This window comes from Cyanistes caeruleus, chromosome 5 (genome assembly GCF_971803275.1).
Source record: "Cyanistes caeruleus chromosome 5, bCyaCae1.hap1.1, whole genome shotgun sequence".
In the NCBI taxonomy this organism is placed as follows: Eukaryota; Metazoa; Chordata; class Aves; order Passeriformes; family Paridae; genus Cyanistes; species Cyanistes caeruleus.
Window position 1 is genome coordinate 58,906,361 of NC_141705.1, and position 22,754 is coordinate 58,929,114.

Here is a 22,754-nt window from a genome sequence, read left to right on the forward strand (position 1 = left end):
CCTGAACGCTAACATCATGATTTCAGTGCTGAGAAGATGGAGAGACGAGCAGGTTGTGCACACACCCAAAGAAAGCAAGCTTCTTGGAGAATAAGTGGGATGTTAACAAACTGCTGCATTTAGTGTTGCAAGGTTTCATTCGAGTTAGAACCTGGAGGCTTTTGAAGGAATGCGTGTTTGAATGGATCAAGTTGGTTCCTGACTTAGAGCTGTTAGCAGTACACCGTGTCGTAGCTCCATTTCCTTCAATTACAGCAGTTTAATCCAAAGTTACATTGAAGAGAAATGCAATTGTCCAGAGATAAGAGAGGAATGAAAATGACTTCTGTTACAGAAAAGTAAAAAAGAGGCAAAAGCAGATCTCAGGTCAACAATGCAACAGGAAATTTGTTGTGCCATGAAACAGAAAACTCAGATGACCAAACTGAGCTAAGTCCTCTAGGTGTTAACATTTGGTTATCTGTGTGGACATGCAACCTTAATTTGGGTTCTTCATTTTTGTCTCGATTGTGTTTTTTACCTGCATCCTCAGTCATACTTCAAGATGTCTTACTATTGCCATATTTAGCCAGAGGTAGTAATAAACAAGGTCCATTGTATCAGCTATTTCTGATTTGGTTTGATCTTAATAAAAAAACCCAAAAACATCAGTATTAGCCTGATAAAGTGATCTTTTGATTTTTCCTATTCATGAAAACTACTTGAGCTGTCAAAATTCCTCAAAGATAACACTTCGACAGATGCACATCAAATGATTTCCTTATAGGGTAGCCATAAATTTTAGACCAATGTTTTCTGTTTCTCATTATTGCTAGACTTGGAACTTCTTGGTGGATGCAATGACAGTAAGAAGAAATGTCTTTTTAAAGAGTTATATTCGTGAGTGACACGCTATGCTAGGTATTTTCACTGAAAAGAGCATTTAAAGAAAGCATTTTTGGTCAAGCAAATTTGATCTTAATTAACCTGCAATGAAATGGCACTCAGCTGATTTTATAAGAAGTTGAAACCCATCTTGGTTTGGCTCCACAGCATCAGCTGAGGCAATTTTCTTTTCAAATTTCTGGTGTTTTAAAATTTGTTTTTCATCTTGGTGCATACTTGTCAGCAGAAGGAAAAGCACATTTTCAGCTCATTCCATCACTGATCTTTAGGCATAGAAGAATTGGGGGTTTTTGAGCTTCAGAAGCCCAGAACAGACAGACAGCATATTTGCACTGTCCATTTCTCATATTCAGTGCTTTGGGACCCATACAAGGAGCTTCATTATTCATATATTAAATGTATATTTGGAATTGCTTTAGCATCTTAGCAGCTTTATATAAAGCATTGAATCTCCTTTAGGGTTTTTTCAAAGAAATGGAAGAGTTATCCCCACCCATTCTTCAATACTTGATACCTAATTACCCAAAAGGATGAATTGTAGTAAGTGAGAAAGTTTTGTAAGAAATGAGGCTCCTCGTGTAGAGCACGAGCTGAACATATCCTTGTGCTCATATCCACAGCATTGGATCAACTTCCACCGTTCTCCCCACACCAGAGGGCACCCAACCAAAGGGACCAGGGGCTGAGGAGCATTCCTGCATCTGGCAGGACTCAGATGGCTTCCCTGGTGCCCTCAGGAGCCCCAGCCCATCCCTCTCAACACAGGTCACATGGCTGAGTGGCTAGAAGGAAATCTGATTATTAATTCTGCTTTTTTTGCTGTGGCACCTTGGAGAGCAGAGCAGGGCCTCAGGTGGGAGGTGCTGTCCATGGGAGCAGAGCAAACCTCCTCAGCCCTGTTGGGAAGTTCAACACTCTCAATTCCCTGTTGAAGAGGAGTAGTTCAACACCTGACAATGTCAAGATTTCAGAGACTTGAAATCAGGATCTGAATGGTTAGATAGTTTCAACAGTCAAAAAAAAACCAACTCCAACAAACTTGGATTCTGTTTTAATTGCTATTTACTCGGGATCAAGTTAAAGCAGTCCCATAAGAGTTAAACCAGCCAGAGACCAATAAAGCTGGAGGAGGAGGGTTAAGGAAGGGTTTAAATTTCTTTTTGCTTTGGGGAGGTGTGTTTTGTTGTGGGTTCTTTGGGCACAGGAAGGCTCCAGTGATGCTCAGGTGCCTGAGGGTGAAGGTGGCGGGAGGTGCAGCTGTGCCCGTGAGGCCGCGCGTGCGGAGCTGTGTCCAGCTGGGCCCAGCAGGAGCGGGATGTGCCTGTGGAGCAGGGCTGGAGGCGGCCCTGGGGATGTGTGGAGGCCTGGGGCAGCTGTCCTGTGCAGCCGGGCAGGGAGAGCCGGGGCTGTGCAGCCGGGAGAGGAGCAGAGGCCAGGGAGGCCTGACTGTGGCCTTCCAGTGCCCAGAGGGGGCAGAGAGCCATGGGGGAAGGGGAAGGTTGAGATCAGATGTTTGCAAGAGCTAGGAGGGTGCTGAGCCAGTGCAACAGGCTGCCCAGAGAAGCTGTGGATGCCCTGTCCCTGCAAGGTTCCAGGCCAGGCAGGACAGGGCCCTGAGCACCGCGATGGAGCCAGCGGCAGCAGAACCAGGCCATGGCTGCGGTGCCTCCATGGCCTTCTGCAACTCCATGGGTGAGCAAAGCGCAGCCCCGTTACCTGGGCATGGAATGTTGGCACCGGTTGCCAGGGGCACTCCTGCTCCCAAGGTTCTGTTGACACCGAGTCTCTTGAGCCAGTTGACGGATTCTCTGCTGCGCAGCAGACGTAGAGCGTCCGTCTTCTCCATCCCGGCTGCCAATAGAGAGCCGTACGTTGATGGTTGTGCGCCCAACTCTGGACTGACTGTACAGGTGAGTGCAGATAACTCCTGAAAAGCTGTGTGTCATGCTGAGGGGCTGGTCTGGGCTGCAGCAGGGGCTGCAGGTGGCCTCCAGTGCCAGAGTCACGGACTTCCCCTTCTGCTTTGAACAGGGACTGAAGGCTCGTCAATGGGAGTCTTGGGGCATGGGGATATTCAAGAAAATTGGCATTCCAAATAGATAATCTCCCCTGTACTTTTCTGATAGGTTTGGAACAGCAGGTTTCTTTCAGTGGGCTTCCCAAAGGAACCAAAGGGATTGATCAAATCCCGGACATTCCTGTTTAGGTGTTTGTCCCACTTCCTTTGCGGTGCTTTTACATCACCAAACACCATGAGCTCAGTAAGTACATCATTACGCAGTGCTGATCTGAATCTTGAAACATTTTATGGGGTACTTCTAGGAAGTATTTCAAGAGTTTGTAGCAAAAGCACAAGTATGGAAACTTTTGAAAACTTTCTGTGATATGATGTTCTAGAATACTGAAGGTTTTGAATCTCTGTGGGTGTTCACAGCAATAGTTCAGAAATGCTCACAGTGTGAGCAGCAGCCTGCTAGAATTGGGAACTGGTCTCCTCATTTTCAAGCCATTGGGACAGGCTCCTTCTTGGTGAGGCAGCTTGTCCGAGTTCAGGGGTGATGTCTTTGCTCTGAGGAGATGCACTTAGGTGGGAATGGCCCATAGCACCATTGGATGCATATTGCAGCCTTTGAGGGAGTGTTTTGTGTATCCTTGTGTGCTGTCATTGGGGTGGCAAAAACCAAGTGCCATGTTCATATTAGTGCCACAGAAAATGCTAAGGCTTTGTTCTCTCTCAGCGTCAGCAAAAGCGCCCTGGAGAGGCGCTGGATTCCACTCCAGCTCGGAAACGGAGCAGGCTGCTGCCCTCCAGAGCTGCTGGAACCTTGCAGACAGAGCAAGTTGACCGCGAGGAAAGTGCTTCACCTGCTTTAGAGCCTGGTAAGAACAGAAACTGCTTCTGGAGGCTTGGAGTTCATTTGAATGTGTGCTCTGGCCACTTCCTAGGCCCTTTCCTGGAGAGGAAGGGAACCTTGGGCTTGAGGAACCACCTGGTATGACATCCCTAAACAGCCAGCCCACTGACAGCTGGTTTGGTTTGTTACTGGACTCTGTCCATTGGCTTCAAGTGGGAGAGGAGCTGTGTAGCAAAGGCCCCAAGTGCTGCTCAAACACCTGAATGTGAGCTCTGACGAGCTGGCAGTGACTGCAGCTGCCACAGTGGAGGTGGCAGCCTGAGTTTGGCAACTCTCAAGCTGCACAAAGATGGAGAAAAGTTAATCATTAGCTGGGGCCCATTCTTCAGGGGAGCATGGACAGCATGGTATGGTAAAATTAGCATTCCCTCTAGTTTTGGTTGGTTTTCTCTCCTCTGTGCTAAACATTCCCCTATGGGGGAGGAATGATCTGTTGGTGTGCACCTCCTGTAAGCTTTTGTCATCCAACAGAACTTGTGAGGAGCTCAGGTGCTCTTCCTCTTGTTTTGCCCCTTCAGGGCACAGGGCAATGCTCAGCAGGACACATGAGGCAATGCACAGAGGACAATGCTCCCTCTGGACTGCTGAGGGCAAAGCTTGAGTGAAATGTTGGACACATTCCTGAACAAAAGACACCTTGGGCACAGGGAATCCAAGCACAGTCTGTTCCACAGTGGCAGCCCATTTCATTCCTCTGCAATCTCTGACCTCACTTCTAACCTTCTCTTTTTCAACTGCTGAAGAAGTCATAGATCTCACAGGAGATTCTCCAGAGCCTGAAGTCATCACCATCAGCGACGATGAATCTCCTGTGGTAAGTAGTGACTGGCACACTCCTCTCCATGTTGCACCCATAGGAATTTTCTTGCCCTCTGCAATCTTACTGAGTCCCCTATGCTCAAATGTTGAAAGATGTCTCAGATTTACCACTTTAGACCCAGTTCCCAGTCAACCCCAAACACACTCACAAACACATCAGCATGCCTGAGAATTGGTTGCAGAGTGGATGAAGAAACTAAAAGAGGTTGTTGCTTCAGTGATTCAAAAGAGAACACAGGAAGTCTTTGATATGAAGAAGTGTTTTAGCTGCAGCATCAGTTTAAGGTCCCCCTGTCACTGAGATGTAAAAAGCAATTGCAGCTGACTGGGGTACACACCAATTCTTTTTCTTATTCCTCTAAGTCTTTAAAAGGGGCACACTTGGGATTTTTGATTTTTCCCCTACTATTTTGAAAGAATATGCTTTCATCCAGCCCTCACACCAGTGTCTCTGCCCAAATTTGGGATGCCTCTATTGCTGTGCAAAGCAGACACATGCAGCAAACATTGCATGGCAGTTATATCCTGACAGGGTTGTTCCTGAACCTGTGCAAAGAAAAGGCCTCAGATTTCACAACAGACTTTGCATGACCCAGCTCCACTTACTCCAAACACAAGAGCACGTTTGGGTAGAGGGGGCTTTTCTCTTCAGTAGCAGATCCTATAAAAAGTAGTGCTCAGGCTATCACAGGTGAACTTGCCAGTTGGAGGGAGAAAGAGGGAAAGAAACAGCTCTGTCCCAAATCCAATTAGGGAACTGAAACGGGGGAGCAGGAAGGGTCAAGTTCCACTGGTTCCTAAGTGTGTCCATTTCTACCCCGTTCTACCCCTGCAGCAGAGCCCGCAGCAGCCACGTCTTTCCAGGGCCTCAGACAATTCACCTGAGCCACTGGAAAGGAACAATGGAGAAGAACCAGGAGAAGATGATGGGTATGTGAAAGAGAAAGTGTCTATTAAAACTCTGATTTCATATATGTGGTAGAAAGAGGTTTCTGCCAAGCTGTAGGGTTCTGCAGAACTCTGTGCAAAAACTTCAGACCTGGAATATAGTGGTCTGCCTGGAGGAGAATTAAAAGAAACCCAGCAAAATCCAGCAGAAACCTTCCTTCCCTGTTTGTGAAGCCACAACTGAATTTAAGAGAACTGCTTGACATGCTGAAATGCTTGCAGTACATAAAAATTCTTGCAATGATGGTGTTTCTGGGTGAGAATGGTTCTTATTCAGAACAGGGGATGTTTTGAGTACCAACATTTTCTTTGTTGTCAACCCTTGGAGGCCACTGAAAGAAATGGCTGTGCGTTTAAATGGCTGTATGTTCTTTTGGTTCTCCTCTCTCTAGTGATTGGCTGCTGTTTGAATTTGATCCTCCCTATTGGTCAGATGAGGACTCCCAGGTGAGGATGCACATGTTCTTGTCCTGCTCTGTGGGAGGGAAAGGGGCAGAGGGGGAGCTGCACAACTCACTTGTCTTAGGTGGGTGCCACGGGCAGCTGGCTGGAAGCACAGCCCTTGCTGGAAAGCTCCAAGTTGTCCATTCCTGCAAGTCCCTCCTTGGTGCTGTCCATAGAGGGAGAAGCCCTTGCCAGGATGGCACTGGCAGATCCATGTGTTCCTTGGAATTCTAGCATTGACTGATAGAGTTCTTTATTGCCAATGCCTGTTGTGGTTTCCTTTCTTCAGCAGCTCTTTCATCTAACATGAAGTGTTTAGGGTTAAAATTGCAGAATTTTCTGGTTTTGGGGAGAACAAGGGAAAGAAACAGCTCCAGGCCAAACTGAATTAGGGAACAAGAACAGAGGAGGTGGGAGGAGGGTTTTCCGGTGCTTCCTAAGCTGCCTGTCTGTTGGTCCCCTGTTGCATCAATGAGAGTAGAATCAGCAGCAGCCACTTGGTTGTTTTCAGGGCAGCAGCTGTTTGTGCTCCTGCTTTGAATGTTCTTAAGCCAACTTGGAGGGTGAGAGCCTAGCATTCCCCACTCCTCTGCTAGAACTGCTCTCTGAGCTGAGGTTTGCATGCAGCACCGGGGTCCCACCCAATCTAATTGTGTCTTCTTTTCTTTCCCTTCTCATGTGCATCAATGGAAGCTTCCTGAAGGTGAGTTGATGTTTGACACTTGGTAATGGACTTTGATCTAGAATGTAATCATGACTTTTGTTCTTTTCCAAGAACCTGGAGCAGCAGGGCTTGAAACTGCTTTTAGTAAAAGGCAGAGGACAGGCTCAAGCTGCTAGCCAGTGTCTTAGAGAATGGATTCAATGTGTGTGTGGTGGCCTCTATCAGTCACAGTGGAAAATCCCTGCCAGAAGAGTTGAGGCTGAATACTTATGCAGAAGGAACTGGAATTTGGTGACGCTTCCTACAGTTTTAATTGATGAGTGACTGATTCTTGCAGAAGTCATTGATGCCTGCATTTTCGGAGAGTTAAAAAGCAAACAGCATTTCTTCACCCTCTGGCTGTTACAGACCATGCCATTTCAAATTGATCTCTCTTGAACTTGCTCAAGATGTTGCCTACAAAGCCTGGCTTGGTTACTGGGTTTGGTGCAACGGGTCAATAGTTCTACACTTGGGAGAGACATTGATTGTTTCTTTCAGTGCTGCACTTTCGGTCTGGGTGCTCAGTGCTATTTCACCTATCAGACACGCTCACTAGCAAAACTTCTATTATTTACAAATTTGAACAAAGAAAGAAATTAGTATTGATTGGTTACAAAGTGACACCATCATCTTCCTAATTAGTCTTCCGTCTTCTTTTGGTTCCAAATTGTCTCACTTCTCCCTAGAATTCACCTTCTTAGCTGGCTGTAGAGTGAACAAAGCAAAGGTTTTGTGTTGCTCCATAGCAGAGCAGTTGTCGTACTGTATTAGGAACAACCAGAAGTACGATATGACTCTCTTAGTTGCTTTGTCCAAGAGAGCAAAGTTTATTATTCCACATCCTCTTTTATAGACTTGTTCCAGAAGGTCTGAGAGGTAAAACTCTCATTGGTCCTTAAACTTGCACATCACTATCATTGCTTAATTGGAACAGCACCCCTTGACTGTTTCTTGAAAGGAAACAACAAGGATTCTAAACAGCACCTGCAAAGATTCCTGTCCTCTACCAAGGACTGCTTGGATTTTTCATTATGGTTTCCCAGGCTAGAGTGAGAAGCTTGTTGTCACTTAGTTTCACACAGACTGCGTGTTCCTGCTTGCTTTTTGCATTTAGCATCCACAAGTAGACCCAATGTCTGGAAAGGTTCAGCCTTACTCTTTGGGAAAGTAGTTTGTTTCCGATTGTTTCCAACCCAGATGAACACAGTCCATTTAAAATAGGAACCATTACTATTTCTAGAACTCATTTGAAGGGCAGCTCCAAGGAGAGAGAGAATAATAGATCTAACTTCTGAAAATTCAATTACAGTGCATGGAGAAGAAAAGAAAACTGCTGCACTGAACAGCCAGGAACAGGTGGATGGCTCTGCCAATGGAAGTGGAGCTAATGACGCACCTGTGGCTGATGCAGCCCCTGCAGAACACGGAGCAGAGGAGGATACTGGAAGTTCAGCGTATGTATGGCTCATGCCCTACCAAACACGGAACTTTGTGCTTTTGTTTCTTTTCTCAGTTGGAATAAGTTCTACTGCTATGCCTGCTGCATCTTTGAAACCTTCCCTACGCTACTCATTTCCATACTTATCCTGTGCTGCATGATGATCAAATGATACCATTTGCATTTAGGGAGAAAAAGGCAGCCCAAGGCAGACGCCACAGAACCTTAGAGATGAGAGAGGGCCTATGGCAAGGAAGGGCATTGGTCACAGCCCATAGCTCAGGATTGCATTTGCTTTTTCTGACAAGTTCTAGTAGCCAGCTTAGATATGGAAATACTTCCATTGCTAGCAATGAGGCTTGGCATCATGGCACCAGCAGGCAGCAGCTGGGCAACTTCCAGCAGAAATTCCCTGCTGGAATGCTGCCAGCTGGCTCCCTTTCTCCTGCAGCTGGAGCCATTCTTCCCAAGGTACACTTACACACAGGCAGCTGTGCAGGTCATGCTTTTATGGCCAGTGCTAGATGTCACAAGCCCTGATTTCTTTGCTTCTGGCATGGAGATCTTGCAGTTCAAGTTGGCTGCCTGCACAGTAAAATCCTCGTTCTGCAGAGCAACAGCAAAGTCCTGCTCTAGGAGCGCTCCAGCAGAATAAGAAAGATGCAATGCATTCAGCTGATTCAATTAAACCAGGTGTCTGTGGCACTAGGGAGGACAAAGCACATGAAAATTATGGTGGAAGGTTTTCTAAAGTGGTTTTTGGGGATGAAATGGAAAGGCATCGGTTTCAATAAAGCTGGTGTGCTTTGAGCCTTTGGGAAAGGCAAGGTAGGAGAGAAATGGAGTATGCAACTTTTAGGTGTCAGTTCTTAAATATGCCACCTCAAGGGCTTTCACTATTCTTAAGCATAATGCCTCTTGCCAATGAATTTGGACATGTTTAAGTTTAGGTTGTTCCCTCTGTAGGTGAACAAATCCCACCACTTGGTTCATATAGAAAAGGAATACATTGTCCCTTCAGTTCTCTGTTCCAGAATGGAACTGCTCTGAAAGAACTCAGTGCTGCAGCATTCAACACTGACCAAAGGCTCCTTCCTGGGGCTGGATCTTGCCAGAGCCATGTTACTCTGTAGCGTTAGAACTGGCTCCTGCAATGAATATTCCGGGCTGAATGGTTCCCAGAGGACAGCTGGATGCTGTAGTTCCAAAGCTGTTCATGATGACCCACTGCAAGTCCAAGTTTCCAAACACCAAGTTTAGGCCAGCGCTAAAGACTGCTCTTAACTTCAAATCCCAGAGCAGGGTGACTGACTGCACCTTTCTCCTAGTGAAAATCAGGATGCTCTTTCCCTCGAGGCACGGAGACCCCAAATCCTCATTAAATGCAGCAAAGAGAGAGTTAAAGACAGCAGGCTTCTCAAAGGAAATGGGCCAGGGCTAGTGATTTTATGTATCAATAACCATTGAAGTGGGGTGATATTAACAGCTGCACCTTCTTTCTGCTTCTGTTCCCTCTAGTGCAGAGCCAGGAGTTGTTATTAGCTGTCCAATTTGCATGGACTATTACTCAGAGGTAAGGATGCACCTCTTGTCATCCTTTGTGCTTTGTGGGAGGAGGAAGAAGCCAAAAGGGGAGTTGCCCAAGTCAGCTGCCTGATGTGGGCAGCTGGCTGGAAGCACAGCCCTTGCTGGGAAGCTCCACAAGTCCCTTCTTGCTGGTGAATGGAGAGGGACAAGCCCTTGCCAGGATGGCACTGGCTGATCTGTGGCTCCCTCCTGGCTTCTAACTGATTCCAGATGCTCTCAAGTCTCATTTGCCTGCTGCCAATAGAGCAGCAAACTCCAGTTCTTTCCTCCCAATACATGTGGTTGTTGTTTCCTTTCTTCCAGATTATGCAAAGTGGACGACAGCTTTACACAACTGTGTGTGGCCACGTGTTCTGCAGCACGTGCCTCCCTGCTGCCCTGGAGAACACCGGCACGTGCCCAACCTGCAGAGAGGAACACGATCCAGAATTGTATTTTCCAGTTTATTTATGAGTGTTTCTGCTTCTCAGGGCACTCTCAGGTGGATCTGGGAGATCCAACAGGCGGTGTAGAGGCTTCTTTCTTTCTTTATGTATATAGTTCTTCTTTCTTTATGTATATAGTTCTTTCTATACCTAGTTTCATTTTTTATGTGTTCACTTATAAATAACGTTTTGATTGATTTAACTCTAGTCTGTCTGCTCTTCTGTGTTGGCCTGTGCTGATAGACAGAGATGTTGTTTAACAGGTGGAAATCAGGCTCTTGGTTTGAGCAGTCAGAAGCTCGTTCTTTCATCACATCGTAGTCACTGATTTGGGGGAAATGTGCTAAAGCCAAATGCTTTGTAGTTCTTGTGGCCAACAAATAATAGTTTAATAATGATTGAATAATAATTGTGGCAAATAAAGTGTGTCTTGTACAGGGAAAAGAAACTTGGGGTGCAAGGCCTTGTACTTCTCAGGCCACAATCTGGTGGATGATTAAGTGCAAATGTCAGTGATAGTGAAAGGTTTTTAAATCATAGAAAATTTGGGGACTTAGAAAGATAGTTAAGCTTGGCAAGCCCTGGGAAAAGTAGGACCTGAGAAATGTTACGCCTTGTGCTTGCTAAAGATCATGCAAAACTGCCCTTGTGTAATCAATACATGATAAATGATACAATTGTTAGATGTGATTATTGTTTAAAGAACATGAGAAACAATGTTAAGGGGTTGAGAGGAGATCACGAGCAATCCATGCTTGGGTAAAAACAATGCATACAATAGAACAATGAAAGTTTAATAATTATAATATGTAAGTTATACAACAATAGAGTATAAAAACATGTTCAACTCCAAACCAAGTCGGGTCACATTTGGGTATGTGTACCCCTGACACTCAGAGCTCTTCAATAAAGCACCTTCATAGAATCATTCCGTGACTATGTCTGTTCCTGAACGCTAACATCATGATTTCAGTGCTCAGAAGATGGAGAGACGAGCAGGTTGTGCACACACCCAAAGAAAGCAAGCTTCTTGGAGAATAAGTGGGATGTTAACAAACTGCTGCATTTAGTGTTGCAAGGTTTCATTCGAGTTAGAACCTGGAGGCTTTTGAAGGAATGCGTGTTTGAATGGATCAAGTTGGTTCCTGACTTGGAGCTGTTAGCAGTACACCGTGTCGTAGCTCCATTTCCTTCAATTACAGCAGTTTAATCCAAAGTTACATTGAAGAGAAATGCAATTGTCCAGAGATAAGAGAGGAATGAAAATGACTTCTGTTACAGAAAAGTAAAAAAGAGGCAAAAGCAGATCTCAGGTCAACAATGCAACAGGAAATTTGTTGTGCCATGAAACAGAAAACTCAGATGACCAAACTGAGCTAAGTCCTCTAGGTGTTAACATTTGGTTATCCGTGCGGACATGCAACCTTAATTTGGGTTCTTCATTTTTGTCTCGATTGTGTTTTTTACCTGCATCCTCAGTCATACTTCAAGATGTCTTACTATTGCCATATTTAGCCAGAGGTAGTAATAAACAAGGTTCATTGTATCAGCTATTTCTGATTTGGTTTGATCTTAATAAAAAAACCCCAAAACATTAGTATTAGCCTGATAAAGTGATCTTTTGATTTTTCCTATTCATGAAAACTACTTGAGCTGTCAAAATTCCTCAAAGATAACACTTCGACAGATGCACATCAAATGATTTCCTTATAGGGTAGCCATAAATTTTAGACCAATGTTTTCTGTTTCTCATTATTGCTAGACTTGGAACTTCTTGGTGGATGCAATGACAGTAAGAAGAAATGTCTTTTTAAAGAGTTATATTCGTGAGTGACACGCTATGCTAGGTATTTTCACTGAAAAGAGCATTTAAAGAAAGCATTTTTGGTCAAGCAAATTTGATCTTAATTAACCTGCAATGAAATGGCACTCAGCTGATTTTATAAGAAGTTGAAACCCATCTTGGTTTGGCTCCACAGCATCAGCTGAGGCAATTTTCTTTTCAAATTTCTGGTGTTTTAAAATTTGTTTTTCATCTTGGTGCATACTTGTCAGCAGAAGGAAAAGCACATTTTCAGCTCATTCCATCACTGATCTTTAGGCATAGAAGAATTGGGGTTTTTTCTGAGCTTCAGAAGCCCAGAACAGACAGACAGCATATTTGCACTGTCCATTTCTCATATTCAGTGCTTTGGGACCCATACAAGGAGCTTCATTATTCATATATTAAATGTATATTTGGAATTGCTTTAGCATCTTAGCAGTTTTATATAAAGCATTGAATCTCCTTTAGGGTTTTTTCAAAGAAATGGAAGAGTTATCCCCACCCATTCTTCAATACTTGATACCTAATTACCCAAAAGGATGAATTGTAGTAAGTGAGAAATTTTTGTAAGAAATGAGGCTCCTCGTGTAGAGCACGAGCTGAACATATCCTTGTGCTCATATCCACAGCATTGGATCAACTTCCACCGTTCTCCCCACACCAGAGGGCACCCAACCAAAGGGACCAGGGGCTGAGGAGCATTCCTGCATCTGGCAGGACTCAGATGGCTTCCCTGGTGCCCTCAGGAGCCCCAGCCCATCCCTCACAACACAGGTCCCATGGCTGAGTGGCTAGAAGGAAATCTGATTATTAATTCTGCTTTTTTTGCTGTGGCACCTTGGAGAGCAGAGCAGGGCCTCAGGAGGGAGGTGCTGTCCATGGGAGCAGAGCAAACCTCCTCAGCCCTGTTGGGAAGTTCAACACTCTCAATTCCCTGTTGAAGAGGAGTAGTTCAACACCTGACAATGTCAAGATTTCAGAGACTTGAAATCAGGATCTGAATGGTTAGATAGTTTCAACAGTCAAAAAAAAACCAACTCCAACAAACTTGGATTCTGTTTTAATTGCTATTTACTCGGGTTCAAGTTAAAGCAGTCCCATAAGAGTTAAACCAGCCAGAGACCAATAAAGCTGGAGGAGGAAGGTTAAGGAAGGGTTTAAATTTCTTTTTGCTTTGGGGAGATGTGGTTTGCTGGGGGTTCTTTGGGCACAGGAAGGCTCCAGTGATGCTCAGGTGCCTGAGGGTGAAGGTGGCGGGAGGTGCAGCTGTGCCCGTGAGGCCGCGCGTGCGGAGCTGTGTCCAGCTGGGCCCAGCAGGAGCGGGATGTGCCTGTGGAGCAGGGCTGGAGGTGGCCCTGGGGATGTGTGGAGGCCTGGGGCAGCTGTCCCGTGCAGCCAGGCTGGGAGAGCCGGGGCTGTGCAGCCGGGAGAGGAGCAGGGGCTGGGGAGGCCTGACTGTGGCCTTCCAGTGCCCAGAGGGGGCAGAGAGCCATGGGGGAAGGGGAAGGTTGGGATCAGATGTTTGCAAGAGCTAGGAGGGTGCTGAGCCAGTGCAACAGGCTGCCCAGAGAAGCTGTGGATGCCCTGTCCCTGCAAGGTTCCAGGCCAGGCAGGACAGGGCCCTGAGCACCCTGATGGAGCCAGCGGCAGCAGAACCAGGCCATGGCTGCAGTGCCTCCATGGCCTTCTGCAACTCCATGGGTGAGCAAAGCGCAGCCCCGTTACCTGGGCATGGAATGTTGGCACCGGTTGCCAGGGGCACTCCTGCTCCCAAGGTTCTGTTGACACCGAGTCTCTTGAGCCAGTTGACGGATTCTCTGCTGGGCGTGCAGACGTGGAGTGTCCGTCTTCTGCATCCCGGCTGCCAATAGAGAGCCGTACGTTGATGGTTGTGCGCCAAACTCTGGACTGACTGTACAGGTGAGTGCAGATAACTCCTGAAAAGCTGTGTGTCATGCTGAGGGGCTGGTCTGGGCTGCAGCAGGGGCTGCAGGTGGGCTCCAGTGCCAGAGTCACGGACTTCCCCTCGTGCTTTGAACAGCAACTGAAGACTTGGCAATGGGAGTCTTGGGGCATGGGGATATTCAAGAAAACTGGCATTCCAAATAGATAATCTCCCCTGTACTTTTCTGATAGGTTTGGAACAGCAGGTTTCTGTCAGTGGGCTTCCCAAAGGAACCAAAGGGATTGATCAAATCCCGGACATTCCTGTTTAGGTGTTTGTCCCACTTCCTTTGCGGTGCTTTTACATCACCAAACACCATGAGCTCAGTAAGTACATCATTGCTCACTGCTGATCTGAATCTTGAAACATTTTATGGGGTACTTCTAGCAAGTATTTCAAGAGTTTGTAGCAAAAGCATAAGTATGGAAACTTTTGAAAACTTTATGTAATATGATATTCTAGAATACTGAAGGTTTTGAATCTCTGTGGGTGTTCACAGCAATAGTTCAGAAATGCTTACAGTGTGAGCAGCAGCCTGCTAGAATTGGGAACTGGTCTCCTCATTTTCAAGCCATTGGGACAGGCTCCTTCTTGGTCAGGCAGCTTGTCCGAGTTCAGGGGTGATGTCTTTGCTCTGAGGAGATGCACTTAGGTGGGAATGGCCCATAGCACCATTGGATGCATACTGCAGCCTTTGCAGGAGTGTTTTGTGTATCCTTGTGTGCTGTCATTGGGGTGGCAAAAACCAAGTGCCATGTTCATATTAGTGCCACAGAAAATGCTAAGGCTTTGTTCTCTCTCAGCGTCAGCGAAAGCGCCCTGGAGAGGCGCTGGATTCCACTCCAGCTCGGAAACGGAGCAGGCTGCTGCCCTCCAGAGCTGCTGGAACCTTGCAGACAGAGCAAATTGACCGCAAGGAAAGTGCTTCACCTGCTTTAGAGCCTGGTAAGAACAGAAACTGCTTCTGGAGGCTTGGAGTTCATTTGAATGTGTGCTTTGGCCACTTCCTAGGCCCTTTCCTGGGGAGGAAGGGAACCTTGGGCTTGAGGAACCACCTGGTATGGCATCCCTAAACAACCAGCCCACTGACAGCTGGTTTGGTTTGTTACTGGACTCTGTCCATTGGCCTCTAGTGGGAGAGGAGCTGTGTAGCAAAGGCCCCAAGTGCTGCTCAAACACCTGAATGTGAGCTCGGACGAGCTGGCAGTGACTGCAGCTGCCACAGTGGAGGTGGCAGCCTGAGTTTGGCAACTCTCAAGCTGCACAAAGATGGAGAAAAGTTAATCATTAGCTGGGGCCCATTCTTCAGGGGAGCATGGACAGCATGGTATGGTAAAATTAGCATTCCCTCTAGTTTTGGTTGGTTTTCTCTCCTCTGTGCTAAACATTCCCCTATGGGAAAGGAATGATCTGTTGGTGTGCACCTCCCGTAAGCTTTTGTCATCCAACAGAACTTGTGAGGAGCTCAGGTGCTCTTCCTCTTGTTTTGCCCCTTCAGGGCACAGGGCAATGCTCAGCAGGACACATGAGGCAATGCACAGAGGACCATGCTCCCTCTGGACTGCTGAGGGCAAAGCTTGAGTGAAATGTTGGACACATTCCTGAACAAAAGACACCTTGGGCACAGGGAATCCAAGCACAGTCTGCTCCACAGTGGCAGCCCATTGCATTCCTCTGCAATCTCTGACCTCACTTCTAACCTTCTCTTTTTCAACTGCTGAAGAAGTCATAGATCTCACACGAGATTCTCCAGAGCCTGAAGTCATCACCATCAGCGATGATGAATCTCCTGTGGTAAGTAGTGACTGGCACACTCCTCTCCATGTTGCACCCATAGGAATTTTCTTGCCCTCTGCAATCTTACTGAGTCCCCAGGCCTCAAAGCATGAAAGATGGCTCTGATTTACCACTTTAGACCCAGTTCCCAGTCAACCTCAAACACACTCACAAACACATCAGCATGCCTGAGAATTGGTTGCAGAGTGGATGAAGAAACTAAAAGAGGTTGTTGCTTCAGTGATTCAAAAGAGAACACAGGAAGTCTTTGATTTGAAGAAGTATTTTAGCTGCAGCATCAGTTTAAGGTCCCCCTGTCACTGAGATGTAAAAAGCAATTGCAGCTGACTGGGGTACACACTAATTCACTTTCTTATTCCTCTAAGTCTTTAAAAGGGGCACACTTGGGATTTTTGATTTTCCCCCTACTATTTTGAAAGAATATGCTTTCATCCAGCCCTCACACCAGTGTCTCTGCCCAAATTTGGGATGCCTCTATTGCTGTGCAAAGCAGACACATGCAGCAAACATTGCATGGCAGTTATATCCTGACAGGGTTGTTCCTGAACCTGTGCAAAGAAAAGGCCTCAGATTTCACAACAGACTTTGCATGACCCAGCTCCACTTACTCCAAACACAAGAGCACGTTTGGGTAGAGGGGGTTTTTCTTTTCAGTAGCAGTTCCTATAAAAAGTAATGCTCAGGCTATCACAGGTGAACTTGCCAGTTGGAGGGAGAAAGGCAAAGAAACAGCTCTGTCCCAAATCCAATTAGGGAACTGAAACGGGGGAGCAGGAAGGGTCAAGTTCCACTGGTTCCTAAGTGTGTCCATTTCTACCCCGTTCTACCCCTGCAGCAGAGCCCGCAGCAGCCACATCTTTCCAGGGCCTCAGACAATTCACCTGAGCCACTGGAAAGGAATGAAGGAGAGGAACCAAGAGAAGATGATGGGTATGTGAGAGAGAAAGTGTCTATTAAAACTCCGATTTCATATATGTGGTAGAAAGAGGTTTCTGCCAAGCTGTAGGGTTCTGCAGAACTCTGTGCAAAAACTTCAGACCTGGAATATAGTGGTCTGCCTGGAGGAGAATTAAAAGAAACCCAGAAAAATCCAGCAGAAACCTTCCTTCCCTGTTTGTGAAGCCACAACTGAATTTAAGAGAACTGCTTGACATGCTGAAATGCTTGCAGTACACAAAAATTCTTGCAATGATGGTGTTTCTGGGTGAGAATGGTTCTTATTCAGAACAGGGGATGTTTTGAGTACCAACATTTTCTTTGTTGTCAACCCTTGGAGGCCAGTGAAAGAAATGGCTGTGCGTTTAAATGGCTGTATGTTCTTTTGGTTCTCCTCTCTCTAGTGATTGGCTGCTGTTTGAATTTGATCCTCCCTGTTGGTCAGATGAGGACTCCCAGGTGAGGATGCACATGTTCTTGTCCTGCTTTGTGGGAGGGAAAGGGGCAGAGGGGGAGCTGCACAACTCACTTGTCTTAGGTGGGTGCCACGGGCAGCTGGCTGGAAGCACAGCCTGTGCTGGGAAGCTCCAAGTTGCCCATTCCTGCAAGTGCCTCCTTGGTGCTGTCCATAGAGAGAGAAGCCCTTGCCAGGATGGCACTGGCAGATCCATGTGTTCCTTGGAATTCTAGCATTGACTGATAGAGTTCTTTATTGCCAATGCCTGTTGTGGTTTCCTTTCTTCAGCAGCACTTTCATCTAACATGAAGTGTTTAGGGTTAAAATTGCAGAATTTTCTGGTTTTGGGGAGAACAAGGGAAAGAAACAGCTCCAGGCCAAATAGAATTAGGGAACAAGAACAGAGGAGGTGGGAGGAGGGTTTTCAGGTGCTTCCTAAGCTGCCTGTCTGTTGGTACCCTGTTGCATCAATGAGAGCAGAATCAGCAGCAGCCACTTGGTTGTTTTCAGGGCAGCAGCTGTTTGTGCTCCTGCTTTGAATGTTCTTAAGCCAACTTGGAGGGTGAGAGCCTAGCCTTCCTCACTCCTCTGCTAGAACTGCTCTCTGAGCTGAGGTTTGCATGCAGCACCGGGGTCCCACCCAATCTAATTGTGTCTTCTTTTCTTTCCCTTCTCATGTGCATCAATGGAAGCTTCCTGAAGGTGAGTTGATGTTTGACACTTGGTAATGGACTTTGATCTAGAATGTAATCATGACTTTTGTTCTTTTCCAAGAACCTGGAGCAGCAGGGCTTGAAACTGCTTTTAGTAAAAGGCAGAGGACAGGCTCAAGCTGCTAGCCAGTGTCTTAGAGAATGGATTCAATGTGTGTGTGGTGGCCTCTATCAGTCACAGTGGAAAATCCCTGCCAGAAGAGTTGAGGCTGAATACTTATGCAGAAGGAACTGGAATTTGGTGACGCTTCCTACAGTTTTAATTGATGAGTGACTGATTCCTGCAGAAGTCATTGATGCCTGCATTTTCGGAGAGTTAAAAAGGAAACAGCATTTCTTCACCCTCTGGCTGTTACAGACCACGCCATTTCAAATTGATCTCTCTTGAACTTGCTCAAGATGTTGCCTACAAAGACTGGCTTGGTTACTGGGTTTGGTGCAACGGGTCAATAGTTCTACACTTGAGAGAGACATTGATTGTTTCTTTCAGTGCTGCACTTTTGGTCTGGGTGCTCAGTGCTATTTCACCTATCAGACACGCTCACTAGCAAAACTTCTATTATTTACAAATTTGAACAAAGAAAGAAATAAGTATTGATTGGTTACAAAGTGACACCGTCATCTTCCTAATTAGTCTTCTGTCTTCTTTTGTGTCCCAATTGTCTCACTTCTCCCTAGAATTCACCTTCTTAGCTGGCTGTAGAGTGAACAAAGCAAAGGTTTTGTGTTGCTCCGTAGCAGAGTAGTTGTCGTACTGTATTAGGAACAACCAGAAGTACGATATGACTCTCTTAGTTGTTTTGTCCAAGAGAGCAAAGTTTATTATTCCACATCCTCTTTTATAGACTTGTTCCAGAAGGTCTGAGAGGTAAAACTCTCATTGGTCCTTAAACTTGCACATCACTATCATTGCTTAATTGGAACGGCACCCCTTGACTGTTTCTTGAAAGGAAACAACGAGGATTTTAAACAGCTGTTTGCTAAACGGCACCTGCAAAGATTGCTGTCCTCTACCAAGGACTGCTTGGATTTTTCATTATGCTTTCCCAGGCTAGAGTGAGAAGCTTGTTGTCACTTAGTTTCACACAGACTGCGTGTTCCTGCTTGCTTTTTGCATTTAGCAACCACAAGTAGACCCAATGTCTGGAAAGGTTCAGCCTTACTCTTTGGGAAAGTAGTTTGTTTCCGATTGTTTCCAACCCAGATGAACACAGTCCATTTAAAATAGGAACCATTACTATTTCTAGAACTCATTTGAAGGGTAGCTCCAAGGAGAGAGAGAATAATAGATCTAACTTCTGAAAATTCAATTACAGTGCATGGAGAAGAAAAGAAAACTGCTGCACTGAACAGCCAGGAACAGGTGGATGGCTCTGCCAATGGAAGTGGAGCTAATGACGCACCTGTGGCTGATGCAGCCCCTGCAGAACACGGAGCAGAGGAGGATACTGGAAGTTCAGCGTACGTATGGCTCATGCCCTACCAAACACGGAACTTTGTGCTTTTGTTTCTTTTCTCAGTTGGAATAAGTTCTACTGCTATGCCTGCTGCATCTTTGAAACCTTCCCTACGCTACTCATTTCCATACTTCTCCCGTGCTGCATGATGATCAAATGATACCAGTTGCATTTAGGGAGAAAAAGGCAGCCCAAGGCAGACGCCACAGAACCTTAGAGATGAGAGTGGGGCAATGGCAAGGAAGGGCATTGGTCACAGCCCATAGCTCAGGATTGCATTTGCTTTTTCTGACAAGTTCTAGTAGCCAGCTTAGATATGGAAATACTTCCATTGCTAGCAATGAGGCTTGGCATCATGGCACCAGCAGGCAGCAGCTGGGCAAATTCCAGCAGAAATTCCCTGCTGGAATGCTGCCAGCTGGCTCCCTTTCTCCTGCAGCTGGAGCCATTCTTCCCAAGGTACACTTGCACACAGGCAGCTGTGCAGGTCATGCTTTTATGGCCAGTGCTGGATGTCACAAGCCCTGATTTCTTTGCTTCTGGCATGGAGATCTTGCAGTTCAAGTTGGATGCCTGCACAGTAAAATCCTCATTCTGCAGAGCAACAGCAAAGTCCTGCTCTAGGAGCGCTCCAGCAGAATAAGAAAGATGCAATGCATTCAGCTGATTCAATTAAACCAGGTGTCTGTGGCACTAGGGAGGACAAAGCACATGAAAATTATGGTGGAAGGTTTTCTAAAGTGGTTTTTGGGGGTGAAAGGGAAAGGCATCGGTTTCAATAAAGCTGGTGTGCTTTGAGCCTTTGGGAAAGGCAAGGTAGGAGAGAAATGGAGTATGCAACTCCATTTTAGGTGTCAGGTCTTAAATATGCCGCCTCAAGGGCTTTCACTATTCTTAAGCATAATGCCTCTTGCCAATGAATTTGGACATGTTTAAGTTTAGGTTGTTCCCTCTGTAGGTGAACAAATCCCACCACTTGGTTCATATAGAAAAGGAATACATTGTCCCTTCAGTTCCCTGTTCCAGAATGGAACTGCTCTGAAAGAACTCAGTGCTGCAGCATTCAACACTGACCAAAGGCTCCTTCCTGGGGCTGGATCTTGCCAGAGCCATGTTACTCTGTAGCGTTAGAACTGGCTCCTGCAATGAATATTCCGGGCTGAATGGTTCCCAGAGGACAGCTGGATGCTGTAGTTCCAAAGCTGTTCATGATGACCCACTGCAAGTCCAAGTTTCCAACTGGCCAGCGCTAAAGACTGCTCTTAACTTCAAATCCCAGAGCAGGGTGACTGACTGCACCTTCCTCCTAGTGAAAATCAGGATGCTCTTTCCCTCGAGGCACGGAGACCCCAAATCCTCATTAAATGCAGCAAAGAGAGAGTTAAAGACTTCTTTAAGTAGGCTTCTTCAAAGGAAATGGGCCAGGGCTAGTGATTTTAGGTATCAATAACCATTGAAGTGGGGTGATATTAACAGCTGCACCTTCTTTCTGCTTCTGTTCCCTCTAGTGCAGAGCCAGGAGTTGTTATTAGCTGTCCAATTTGCATGGACTATTACTCAGAGGTAAGGATGCACCTCTTGTCACCCTTTGTGCTTTGTGGGAGGAGGAAGAAGCCAAAAGGGGAGTTGCCCAAGTCAGCTGCCTGATGTGGGCAGCTGGCTGGAAGCACAGCCCTTGCTGGGAAGCTCCACAAGTCCCTTCTTGCTGGTGAATGGAGAGGGACAAGCCCTTGCCAGGATGGCACTGGCTGATCTGTGGCTCCCTCCTGGCTTCTAACTGATTCCAGATGCTCTCAAGTCTCATTTGCCTGCTGCCAATAGAGCAGCAATTTCCAGTTCTTTCCTCCCAATACATGTGGTTGTTGTTTCCTTTCTTCCAGATTATGCAAAGTGGACGACAGCTTTACACAACTGTGTGTGGCCACGTGTTCTGCAGCACGTGCCTCCCTGCTGCCCTGGAGAACACCGGCACGTGCCCAACCTGCAGAGAGGAACACGATCCAGAATTGTATTTTCCAGTTTATTTATGAGTGTTTCTGCTTCTCAGGGCACTCTCAGGTGGATCTGGGAGATCCAACAGGCGGTGTAGAGGCTTCTTTCTTTCTTTATGTATATAGTTCTTCTTTCTTTATGTATATAGTTCTTTCTATACCTAGTTTCATTTTTTATGTGTTCACTTATAAATAACGTTTTGATTGATTTAACTCTAGTCTGTCTGCTCTTCTGTGTTGGCCTGTGCTGATAGACAGAGATGTTGTTTAACAGGTGGAAATCAGGCTCTTGGTTTGAGCAGTCAGAAGCTCGTTCTTTCATCACATCGTAGTCACTGATTTGGGGGAAATGTGCTAAAGCCAAGGGCTTTGTAGTTCTTGTGGCCAACAAATAATAGTTTAATAATGATTGAATAATAATTGTGGCAAATAAAGTGTGTCTTGTACACGGAGAAGAAACAGGTGCCGCTTGGGATGCAAGGCCTTGTACTTCTCAGGCCACAATCTGGTGGATGTTTAGGTATAAACGTCATTGATAGTGAAAGGTTTTAAAATCATAGAAAATTTGGGGACAGACCAAGTCGGGTCACATTTGGGTATGTGTACCGCTGATAGCCAGAGCTCTTCAATACAGCACCTCCATATAATCATTCTGTGATTATGTCTGTTCCTGGACACTAACATTTTGGTGACCCCAGATGGGACCTCCTGAGTGCTGCTGAGCGAGCTCGCGACCCGATCACGCTCCAGCCGGCACCGAGGGATTCTCAGGGAGCCCATCAGCCGCGACCATCTCTGCTGCTCACAACGTCCTTGGGAGAGAAAGTTAAGGTGCTTTCATTTGGTTTGCTGCCTGCCAGTAAGACGCAGTAAAAGCTGTGCTTGGTTGGGCTAAAGGAATTCCTGTTGGCGTTGCCCAGGCGCCGTCCGTCAGACGACTGCAAAAGCGTTGCAGGTTTGGCATTTGTGGTGTATTGTAGTTGTAATACGGAGAAGCTTAAAGGGGTTTTGGGCAGCAATGCTCCCATACTGGGTACTTCTCCTTTGGGGTGCTTATTAGCACATTGGAAACAAGGTAACTTTGGGGAAGAATTACATAAAAGTAAGTTAATTTAAGTGAGATCTCCCCACAGAAAAAAGAACCCAGCAACCCCGTCTCATCTGTTAGTAGCTCTAACCCCCTCTTCTCTCTTCCTTTACTTTGTTTTCTTTATCTCTCCCTCTCTCTCTCTCTCCTCTATCGCATAACCCTTGTTGTTGGCACTAAAATAAAGGTGCATTATTGTTGTGATTTAAACTGAAATCCCTTTGTATCCTTTTTGCACTCTGAGATCAAACAAACTTCTCTTGACTCCCATTCATGTTAGCCAATCGTGACATTTACACTGGAGTCACAGACAGGATTTCTGACAGACAAAAGGGGTTGAAGGTTTGTTGTGTAGTCTGTATTAGGGGAAGGACATCTC

At 46.1% G+C, this 22,754-nt stretch overlaps 2 protein-coding genes across 8 annotated transcripts; both read left to right on the forward strand.

The window, feature by feature from the left end:
- Nucleotides 1–19: 19 nt before the first annotated feature.
- Nucleotides 20–11,096, forward strand: LOC147653158 (uncharacterized). 2 transcript variants are annotated; one of them, XM_086889579.1, is made up of 9 exons: nucleotides 20–2,795; nucleotides 3,012–3,146; nucleotides 3,624–3,765; nucleotides 4,544–4,614; nucleotides 5,455–5,549; nucleotides 5,960–6,714; nucleotides 8,027–8,171; nucleotides 9,674–9,728; nucleotides 10,046–11,096. In XM_086889579.1, the coding sequence occupies exons 1-6, from the start codon at nucleotides 2,511–2,513 to the stop codon at nucleotides 6,243–6,245; spliced, it is 1,014 nt and encodes a 337-aa protein (XP_086745705.1). In that variant the 5' UTR covers nucleotides 20–2,510; the 3' UTR covers nucleotides 6,246–6,714; nucleotides 8,027–8,171; nucleotides 9,674–9,728; nucleotides 10,046–11,096. The 2 variants fall into 2 exon arrangements, with proteins under 2 accessions (XP_086745705.1, XP_086745706.1); XM_086889580.1 differs by having other exon boundaries at nucleotides 5,960–6,014.
- Nucleotides 11,097–13,241: 2,145 nt separating this feature from the next.
- On the forward strand, nucleotides 13,242–22,585 carry LOC111928958 (E3 ubiquitin-protein ligase RNF4-like). Of its 6 annotated transcripts, none has more exons than XM_086889589.1 (9): nucleotides 13,242–13,912; nucleotides 14,129–14,263; nucleotides 14,741–14,882; nucleotides 15,661–15,731; nucleotides 16,570–16,664; nucleotides 17,075–17,129; nucleotides 19,157–19,301; nucleotides 20,806–20,860; nucleotides 21,178–22,585. In XM_086889589.1, exons 2-7 carry the CDS (start codon nucleotides 14,255–14,257, stop codon nucleotides 19,187–19,189), a joined length of 405 nt encoding a protein of 134 aa, XP_086745715.1. In that variant the 5' UTR covers nucleotides 13,242–13,912; nucleotides 14,129–14,254; the 3' UTR covers nucleotides 19,190–19,301; nucleotides 20,806–20,860; nucleotides 21,178–22,585. The 6 variants fall into 6 exon arrangements, with proteins under 6 accessions (XP_086745715.1, XP_086745714.1, XP_086745716.1 ...); XM_086889588.1 differs by having other exon boundaries at nucleotides 13,776–13,912; nucleotides 17,820–19,301; XM_086889590.1 differs by having other exon boundaries at nucleotides 13,776–13,912; nucleotides 16,573–16,664; nucleotides 17,820–19,301.
- Nucleotides 22,586–22,754: the final 169 nt, after the last annotated feature.